The sequence below is a fragment of the Mercurialis annua genome, linkage group LG2 (genome assembly GCF_937616625.2).
Source record: "Mercurialis annua linkage group LG2, ddMerAnnu1.2, whole genome shotgun sequence".
Taxonomy (NCBI): Eukaryota; Viridiplantae; Streptophyta; class Magnoliopsida; order Malpighiales; family Euphorbiaceae; genus Mercurialis; species Mercurialis annua.
In genome coordinates, this window is record NC_065571.1 from 37,654,737 (window position 1) to 37,665,511 (window position 10,775).

The following is a 10,775-nucleotide window of genomic DNA, read 5'->3' on the forward strand; positions in this document are numbered from 1 at the left end:
CTTTTAGGACTCGGTTGATATAATAAATTGGTTTCAACTCGCCATCTTCCTCTCTTACCAGCACTATCCCTATGGTTTCTTTCCTCGCGCGGATATATAAGTAGAGTGTTTCTCCCTTTAGCGGTCGACTCAGCAACGGTGGTGTAGTCAAGAATTTCTTCAGCTCTTCGAATGCTTCTTCGCAGTCTTTGTTCCATTCGAATTTTTGTGTTCCTTTTAAGGCCTTGAAGAACGGCAGACATCTCTTGGCCTAGCAGGACATGAATTTTCCGAGTGCGGTGATTCGCCCATTGAGCTTTTGAACTTCGTTTATATTTCGAGGTGCTTTCATGTACATTATTGCTTGATCTTTTCCAGATTTGCCTCTATTCCTCTCTGGGATATCATGAATCTCAGGAACTTTCCTCCTTGTACTCCGAACGTGCATTTGTCCAGGTTCAGCTTCATCCCAAATTTATTTAGGATATTAAATATTTCCTCTAGATCTTTTGCATGGCTTTCCTCATTTTCGCTCTTGATGATTAATTCGTCAACGTTACTTGGACTCGCTTTCCGATTTCAACTTTGAACATAAAATTCATGAGCCTCTAGTATGTTGCTCCGGCGTTCTTCAGTCCGAAGGACATCTCCGTGTAGCAGTAGGTTCCTCCTTCCGTGATGAACGACGTTTTCTCTTAACCTTGATCTTTCATATGTATTTGATGATAGCCTTGGGCGGCATCTGCTAAGCTATACATCGCATGTCCGTCGTCGAGTCTACGAGTTGGTCAATATCGGGTAGCGGGTAGCTATCTTTGGGGCACGCTTTGTTTAAGTCGGTGTAATCTACGCACATCCTGTTTTTTTCCATTAGCTTTTTCACGATCAGCACGTTAGCTACCCATTTGGGGTAGTGCATCTCTCTGATGAATCCAGCTTACTCGAGTTTCTCCACTTCTTTAGCTATTATTCTTTGTTTTTCTTCAGAGAATTTCCTTTTCTTTTGTCTAAATGGGTTCGCCGTCTCTACTACATTCAGCTCGTGGGTTATGACGTGTGGGTCTATTTCGAAGATCTCTGAAGCTTTGACGGCGAATGTTCCGATGTTCCTTCTTAGCATTGTTGTCATCTTCTTTTCAATTTTAGGGTCCATGCTTGCTCCCAAATTCACTTTTTTATCCGCATTAAGCTCTAACTTCTTTGTCTCGCCCTCTGGGGCTGTTTCTTTTTCTTCAATGTCATGATTGAGAATATCTTCAATGGGCAGTGTTTCGAAAGATTCTTTTATCGCATGGTCGTAACATTCTTTAGATGTGGTTCAGATTCTTGTACTATTATGATCCCCTGCTTTATTGGTATCTTCATTGTTAGCGCTTTCACGCTTGTTACGGATGCCGAATACTGGAGGAATAGTCTCCCCAATATTGCGTTGTATGGCATGTCGATTTCCACGACACTAAACCGTGTGGGAAATTCTTCGCTTCTCCTTGTTCTTCCTAGCTTCACATCAAGTACAATTGTTCCCATGGGTATGATGGGAGATCCACCAAATCCTGTCACGGGAATATCATTCCTTTTCAGTTCCGCAGGAACCCTTCCCAAGCTTTCGTAAGCTTTCCTTTTTATCAGGTTGATAGCACTTCCTTCGTCAACCAGGATTCTCTCTACATTCCAATGCTCGATGATCATGGTCACCACTAGGGCTTCATTATGTTCTTCCGTGATTCTTCTGAAATCCTCTCCCTCGAAGTTTACCAGAGGCGGGATCAAGGATTCTAGTGCTTTTCATTTCCTGTATTGCGATGCGTTTCTTGATTTGTTTCCCAGGTTTATTCGTCAGAAGTCATCTTCTTCAATAGTATTTGTTTTGAGTTCAGAAAAGCTCCTTCGATTTGAAGTTAGTTAAGCTTTTCCTACAGACGGCGCCAATTGATGGAATTTGCCTTCTGATCCGTGAATTAGACCTGCAAAACAGGATAAGCTAATCGGCCGGTGGTTATCCGATTAACTCTCCGATGCTAAAGTCAGTATTGAGCTTTGAGCAGCGTTTTGAGTATATGAATGTAGTTGTGTGTTTAGGCATACCTCATGCTCCTTTTATAGTAGATGATTGCATATCTAGTAAAGTTGTAGTAGGAAAGTGAAACATACTTTATAGGGTTTGACCCTGATTTTGAGTAGTCTTCTTTATTCAGACATGAGTCCTATTTAGGTCGGTCTTCCTAAATAGTATCGTCTTCCTAAGTTAGAGTTTATCTTCCTAAGTTGGAGTTTGTATCCAAATAGGTAAGATAGTCGAGAATATTCAGTAGACCTGGTAATTCATCTGAATCCCAGGGTCGACGCGCTTTGTCTGAGTCCTCAGGGATTCGGTTTTATTCCTGTCGGATAAGTCGAGGCAGATCCTATGGATTCAATCATCTGTTTTGTATGTTCTGGTCCTTCGGGTGGGAGTCTGCATCGTCTGAGAATATATCTCCTGCGACTCGGCTCCATTGTAGTTAAGATAGGATTCGGTATCCATCAGTAACCTATACAAATGTAATATTGGAGTTAATTTATTTTTTTTATAATAATTATACCTTCAATGAATCCTATTATCGTAATTTTGTTTGTCCTTTCCCCGTACACTTATAGTATAGTTATAAATAAAAAAAATTAATTTAATATAAAAATTAATTTTTTTAAATAATTATACTGTAAGAATTAATTAAACGAAGTTAAAATACAATAATTAAAAAACAAAGTTAACAAAATATCACGTTTATGAATTTTACTGGGGTTGAAATAAAATAATATATTAAAAGAATGAACATTCTTATAAAATATATAAATAAATATAATTTTTTATTTAACGGTTCGACCAACCGATTTAACCGTTGAACCTTAAACCGTCAGCTTCACCGGTTCCATCAAATGTCCGGGTTTTAAAACATTGCTGAATACATCAGTATAAGTTCTAACCATTTAATATTCATTATACATAAAATATATTGGTATAATAAACTATAAATAAATGTTATTAATGTTAATTAATTTTAAAAATTAATAAATAAAACAATTATATTTATTTTTAAATTATTTTTAACTAATTAAATATTAATTATAAATAAAATAAATTAATATAAGGCTTAATGCCTTAAAAAAAACCCGACCTTTCATCCCCTTTTCAATCCTACCATGACGTTGAAAAATTGGCAATTTTACCCCAGTTTGCATTTTTTTCATTTCAATTGTACCCTGAAGCATAAAATTGACCTTTATTTATTTGACAAAAGTTAAATAATTTTTTTTAAAAATTGTCAATTTAATATAAAAAATTAATTTAATGCAAAATAGGGTCAATTTAGAAACTTTTTGCCAAATTAAAAAAGGTTAATTTTATGCTTTAGGGTACAATTGAAATGAAAAAATGCAAAATATGATAAAATTGACAGATTTGCAACGTCAGGATAGGATTGAAAAGGGGATGAAAGGTCATGATTTTTTAAGACATTAAGCCTTAATATAATTATGCCAAATTTATATAATATATAAATTGATAAGTCATGTTATGAGCCACATGCGTAGCACGTAATGTGAAATTAATTTAAAACAATATGTAAAAGAAAAGCAAAAAATGATGAAAGAATGTCAAAGCAATTACAATAACTCAGAAAATGATGAAAGGATGGGGGGTGGGGACATGCACATTTATGTTAATGTCCTTTTCACTTATAAAATTTAATTATTAATTAAAAACTTTTAAAATAATCATTAAAATTAGAGTACTAACTAAAATAAACTACTATATTAAGATAAATTAGAGTACTAACCAAAATAAACTACTATGTTGAGATAATTGTATAGAGTACTAATTAAAATAAACTATTTTAACTATTTAATGATTACTATTTTAATTATTTTTTATTGTATAAAATTCTAAATAAGATAAACTATTTCAATGAACTACTATTTTAATTTTTATTTATATCTTCTATTAAAATTATCTATAATATAAAACTTGAGTACCAATCTAATTTTTTTAAAAAAAATTAAAACCATCATCTTAACTATTTAATAAGATAAACTATTCCAAATCAACTATTATTTTAAATTTTATTTGATAATTTGACGAGTCACACTACGAGCCACGTGTGAAACACGTAAAGCGATACTCGTCTGGCATAAAAGAGAAAAGGGTCAATCATGCCCCTAAGATTTTGGGTCTGGATCAAGTAAGCCATTAACGTCCGAAAAGGTTCATCTATGCCCAAACGTTTGTAAAAATGAACAATCAGTCCCCTCGTTTTAACGCTGTTTCATTGTTCCTAAGACTCTGTTAGTCTGATCCTACGTGGCAAAGATAAAAGGATCCTTTATACCCCTAAGGTTTGAGCCCGGGATCAAATGAGCTCTCAACGTTTGAAAATGATCACTTATGCCCCCAACATTTGAAAAGAATCACTTGTGCCCCCAACGTTTGAGAAAAAAAAAACAGTTTGACCCTCTAGTTTAACACTGTCTCACACTACTGGAAAACAGTCGATTAGCGATGGATTTCAAATATGTCGCTAAAATCAAATTTAGCGACGAATTTAGCGACAGATTTTGAATTCGTCGCTAAATCCTGAAAAAACATTTCGTCGCTAAACCCCGCCAATTTGTTTTTCACTTTTAGCGACGGATTACAAAATTCGTCGCTAAATGCTTACTTTTAACGACAGATTATAAAATCTATCGCTAAATAATTACTTTTAGCGACAAAATACAAAATTCGACGCTAAAAGTATTACTTTTATTAAAACATTATAATTAAACAAATATTTATTAAAATAATATTAATTATAAAATAATTTACTTAAAAATTAATAATTTATTAAAAAATAATTTAATTAAAAAATAATTTATTAAAAAATAATTATTTATTAACAAAATAATTATAAAAAAATGATTATTTATTAAAAAAATTATTATAATAGAATGTAGGAGTAAAGTGTAAAAGTAATAATTTATTGTTTTTATTTAAAATAATTATTAAAAAACAATTTATTTATTATTTATTGAAAAATAATTAGTATGAAAAATAATTATTTTATAATACGGGAGTAAATTGCGGGAGTAACTTTTTGGTACTTTTAGTTATATTTAAATATAATATACATAGATATATATGAAGAATTTGTGTTGGTTAAGATAGAGTCACGCGTGAGGGAACTACAGGGTTAAAGAGGATTGAGTGGGAGCAATGCGAAGGATGGGTGACCTACTAGGGAGATTGAGCAATTTGCGAAATTTGTGGGTGGGTGATAGTGTGCGTTGTATAGTGGGTGGGTGTGTGATGGTGGGTGACCGATTAAACAATATTTCATTTTACGATTTTAATTGAAGAATTAATTTTTTTTATTTTTTTTTAATTATTGACGGATTTAAATCCGTCGCAAATAAATTTATTCCATCGTTGTAAAATTAGCGACAAGAAATTTAGCAACGGAATTTAGCCATTTAATAAATGGATGTTTTCTAGTGGTGTCATTACTTCCTAAACTCTGTTAGTGTGATCCTATGTGGCTAATTTTTATCGTCAAATATTTTATCTACGGTAACGGTCTTTCTATCAACAAAAATAGTCCGTCATTGCAAAGTCATTTTATTACAAGACCGAGTTAAACCGATAGATTGTCCGTCTCCAACAATCGAATAAGGAATATTCATTAACCGGTATCTTGTTTGATGAAACTTGCAATGCCAGAGACGAAGGAAAATAACTGTTTAGTGAGGTGGAAGGCGGCAGTACTGAGTTGGAACGCCAAATAAAAATGAATACATTTTTGTATCCTTTTAGTTGATTTTTTATATAACTGTTGGGTTTCTAATTCTTAGAGGAATGTAATAGTCGAATCGGAACACATAAAGAAGATGAATCAACAAATTTTTTTAGAATTTATATTTCATTATTAATTACTTTTAACTGTCTTCAATAGCGGACAATTATTACACATTAATTGTTTACCGCCGGCCGCCTATGGTTCAGTTAACCAGAAAAAAAATTAAAATTAGCCACATATGATCACACTAATGGAGTCTGGGAAGCAATGAGACAGTGTTAAACGGGAGGGAGGGGCTAACTGTTCATTTTTAAAACGTTGGGGGGGGCATAAATGAACCTTTTCAAACGTTGAGGGCTCATTTGATTTTGAACCAAAACCTTAAGGGCATAAATGATCCTTTTATCATTACCTTAGAATTAGACTAACAGAGTCTTATGAGCAATGAAACGGCGTTAAATTGAGGGGTCTGATTGTTCATTTTTACAAACGTTGGGGGCATGGATAAACCTTTCCAAGCATTGAGGGCTTACTTGATTCAGACCCTAAACCTTAAGGGCATGAATGACCCTTTTTCCGATATAAATTAATAGTGATTTATAAGTAGCATGTGAAACCTAGATGATGCCATGAAAGGGATCGCAAGAAGAAAAAAATTTAAAAAAGAAAAACGAGAAGAATATTATTGGCATATGAAATTAAAGAGTCGGTACATAATCAACATATGTTTGTACGTAGAAGCATGGATGTGGGAGATTAAATGGTGTAAGGTGGGGGCTTAGATAAGTTCTTAACTTGGCCGCAAAGCAAAGCATTGTCAGGAATGTTGTACTCGTCCCTAAGAGAACGTGCGGGAGAAAGAACACTGGCGTAAAGTTGTTGCCCCAGGTATGCTCTCTCCCACATCTCAGACCTAATGTTCCACATCCCAGCATTATCAAATGTCAGCATGATCGCTGCCCATGATTTCGGAAACACCTGAACCGTCGTTCTGCTCACTGCGTCAAGAAGATTGTAGTTTTTCCTCTTCTCAGGACTCCATGTGCCGGGCTCCACCCTGTTCATATCGTCATTGTTAGTCTTATGTTTACTTCAATTCAAAAGTTTATAAACTGAATTCATGGGACCGCTTTGATGTAAATACTTACGCTACTGCGAAAAAGGAGTATCCGTCCAAGTGCCAAGACTGGATGCTCTTCTCGTGGTTCTCAAAGATGATCTCCACGAAGTTACGGAATGTCATGTTGAGTACATTAGGCTGTAAGACAATCTTTCCAGTTTTATCTGTCGGCTCATCCTGAATGGTATCGTATTTAAATACCTTATCTGCAATGCCATAATACTCAGCAAGCTTGAGTGGGGTCGCCGGATTAATGTGAGAAACACCGTTAATGGCATATCGAAGATGGCCGCCAGCCCTGCTAACTGAGTTGACGAGCCTGATGGTTCGAGTGATATTGATGGATCCATAATGGTAAGAACCTTGAGGGTTAGGCCTGGCAGCACTGGCTGTGAGATTCCAACGGAAGGAGCGGAACTGATTGAGAGACCAGGCCCATCCAGTAGGTGCCTTGGGAAGCACATTGGATGCTGGCCCTTTGCCGTTGGTGTATCGAATGATGCCCTTGCCAGTGATTACAGTCTTCATAAACCGGGTAGAAGCCACCATGTAGTAGTCCTTGGGAGCTTGGTCAGCGGTGACAAGCACGCTAAAGCACTGGCCGACGTGCACGTCAAGAGATTCGTACAAATTCTGAACCACATGGGAGCCCTCCATCTCCACCAGTTTCATTGGGTGGCCTTGAATCCTAAAGTTAATGGTGGTCTTGAGGCCGGCATTGCAGATCCTGTACTTGTAGGTCTTTCCAGGCTTCATGGTGAAGAGAGGCGTATCCTTGGCGTCACCTTTAGCAGTTTTGCCATTAATGAGGACACCTTCAGGCCTGCCAATGGTACGCCCACTGTCCAAGTACTTGCGGAGAGTGGCATGGCTCTTTGTGTACCAATCATTAACAATGACAGTGTAGTCATCCTCAGGGTCAGCATAAGGGACAGGGATTAACAAGCGACTATTGATGTGAAGGCCGCCGAAACCTCCAGACGCTCTGTGCAAGGCTGTGCTCGGGTAGTAGATGAAGCTACCAATCTGATCCTTGACTTGGAAATGATAAGTGTAGTTGGATCCGGGAGGAATGGGGCAGTTGGTTCCCAAAAGGCCTTCCTGCCATGAGTTCTTCCTCTGTTGGACGCCGCTCCTGCATTCAAAGGAATGTTAAATAAATGTGCATATATAGAAAATGGTATGTACAATGAAGGTACCATGTAAAAAGGAAGGGCTCATCAAGGTGATTGAAGACATTGACGACGACGTTGTTGTTGCTTGTCGAGTTGATGACTGGCCCCGGGAACTGATCGTTGATGAGAATGACTTGCTGGGGGACACCCAGAGGAGAGAGTGTGCCGTAGGTGACGTTCCATGTGAAATACAAATAGGGATCTTCACCTTTCACCGCTGAGAATAAGAGGCACAGTACTATTAATAGCTTCCACATTGCCTCTCCGACCATCTTTAATGTAAGTTAATATTCTTTTCTTTTTCTTAATTAAAGAAAAAGAAAATATTTAATCGAACGAAGAAGAAGAAAAATATGGCTCTCTTCTTCCTCTATGTTTCAGCGTTGATCATCTCCTTTTATACACTCCCTAAAACCATTCTCCTCCATTTCATAACTGAAACCCACAAAATTTCTTTTCTTTTCTTTTCTTTTCTATTCTTGCCACCACTTTGACCGCCTACAATCGCTCTCTCCTTTCCATTGCTTAACCAATCTTAAAACTGAACATACCTATATATACAATAACTGCATGCATGCATGCATTAGGCTGTCACCCTAAAACCTTTACTAACTACACATATAAACTTCATTCTAATACTTAACCAGCTTCGATTTTTATGTTCCTTCCTTCTAAAAGGTGGTTGCAAATTCAAACACAACATCTAATGATGAAATACATCAAGGAGAAGCTAAGAAGAAGCTATATATAAATACAAATAGATAATTATTTGGTTGATACCGGCGCGTTGCATAACGAAATTGATTTGGCATTAATCTAAATTATGCATTATAATGAGATAGTACACAAATAAAACTACATTCTTCAAATTATTTGCACTTATTGTTTTTTTACAAAATTTTAAATATTTTATCTTATAAAATCTCAAATATATATAAGAAAAGTTTCTATCACAAAAAACTTTCATACTACCCTGCATGTTGCTGAAGATGAACCTTAAAACTATTTTAAATGCAAGAAAAAAATATCTACCTCATATAAACTTTGTCATAAACTGCCCAAAAGTAATCAACCGATTAAATAAACATTATTACCACCATTATAGCAACAATAAAAATAAAAAACAAAATAAGTAGAAGTTTTCTAACGAGCAAAGTAAATTACCCATTATAATACCTAAATATCAAGACAATAACACTAGAAGAAATTTTCTTTCTTGTGACAAGAAAATATTTGACAAATTAAATTTTATCATAATAAACGGATTAATTGTATAAAAAAAATATTTTGTCTCAATTAGAGTAACATTAAATAATATTATGATATATTAATATTTTATCAAATCTTTTTGTCACTATAAAAAGTATTTATGTTTTCTGTGATAAAGTATTTCGCCAAAAAAAATTTTTGTCGCTGTATCTTGAAAATATATTTATAATGATAAAATAAATTTTATCATGTTATTTAAAATTGTTGTGACTACTTTTCGTTTCTTTTTTTTTTTTATCAAAGGTGGGAATCGACTCTTTCGAGTCTCATTTGTTAGTTGTTAGTTACCGAGGCGTGGTTCGAACCCACAACCTCTTGATGCACTTAGAGGTGCCTTAGCCATTCAAGCTAGGCCCACGTTGGCGACTACTTTTCGTTTCTCACATTTAGAAAAAAACTAAATGATATTATGATATCATTAATATTTTCTTAAATATTTTTGTCACTATAAAAATAATTATAATTTTTGTGACAGCATTTTGCCAAAAAAATATTTTGTCAGTGGATATTAAAAATATAGTTATGATGATGAAAAAAAAATTATCATAATATTTTATAAGATTGTGGCAGCTTTTTTTGCAGCAATTACGTAAAATTAAATAATATTATAATAAATTAATATTTTGTCAAATATTTTTGTTACTATTAATAGTAGTTATATCTTTTGTGATAAATTACTACAAAATACCCATTTAGCGACGGAAATTGGTGACGGACAACAATTTTATTGCCAATTTCACATTTTAGCGACAGATTTGACAAAAGAATGCGTAATCCGTCGCCAAAACGTAGGAAAATATAGCAGGTAAGTGCCCGCCATTTTAGCGACGGAGTATCCATCGCTAATCCGTTACTAAAATGGCGGGCTTTTTGAGGGAATGTCAGGCGCCATTTTATTTTTCCAAATTTAGCGACGGATATTAAAATCTGTCGCTAAATGGCAATGTAATCAAAACGCTGCGTTTAGAAAACATTTTTCGCGACGGATTTCCTATCAGTTTCCACTACTAGAAATTCACTGTTTAGCAACGGAAATTTTCGTCGCTAAACAGCCAAAATTCGTCGGCAAATGTGTTTACCGACGGATCGCAAATGTTTTTAGCGACAGAAAAAAACTTTACCGACAGATTATTAAAAATTTAGCGACGGATATTAAAATCCGTCGCTAATTTTTTAAAATTAATAAAAAATAATTAAAATCATAAAATATAATATTATTTAATCGGTAGACCACCGAACCCAACCACCCGCGATAGACCACACAGTGTCACCCACCCGCAAATTTTGCAAATTTCCCAACTTTTCAGTAGGTCACCCATCCTTCCATTGCTCCCATCCAAAGCTTTTTAACTTTGGAGTTCCCCCGCGCGTAACTCCATAATAACCAGCTCATAAATATACCTAAAAGTAACAAATATTTGCTCC

General features: G+C 35.0%; 1 protein-coding gene across 1 annotated transcript; it reads right to left on the bottom strand.

Moving 5' to 3' along the window:
- Positions 1–6,442: 6,442 nt before the first annotated feature.
- LOC126670768 (L-ascorbate oxidase homolog) lies at positions 6,443–8,461 on the bottom strand. The gene is made up of 3 exons (XM_050364588.2): positions 8,106–8,461; positions 6,935–8,041; positions 6,443–6,843 (listed from the first exon to the last, which is right to left on the bottom strand). The coding sequence occupies exons 1-3, from the start codon at positions 8,351–8,353 to the stop codon at positions 6,543–6,545; spliced, it is 1,656 nt and encodes a 551-aa protein (XP_050220545.1). The 5' UTR covers positions 8,354–8,461; the 3' UTR covers positions 6,443–6,542.
- Between the last annotated feature and the right edge of the window lie 2,314 nt (positions 8,462–10,775).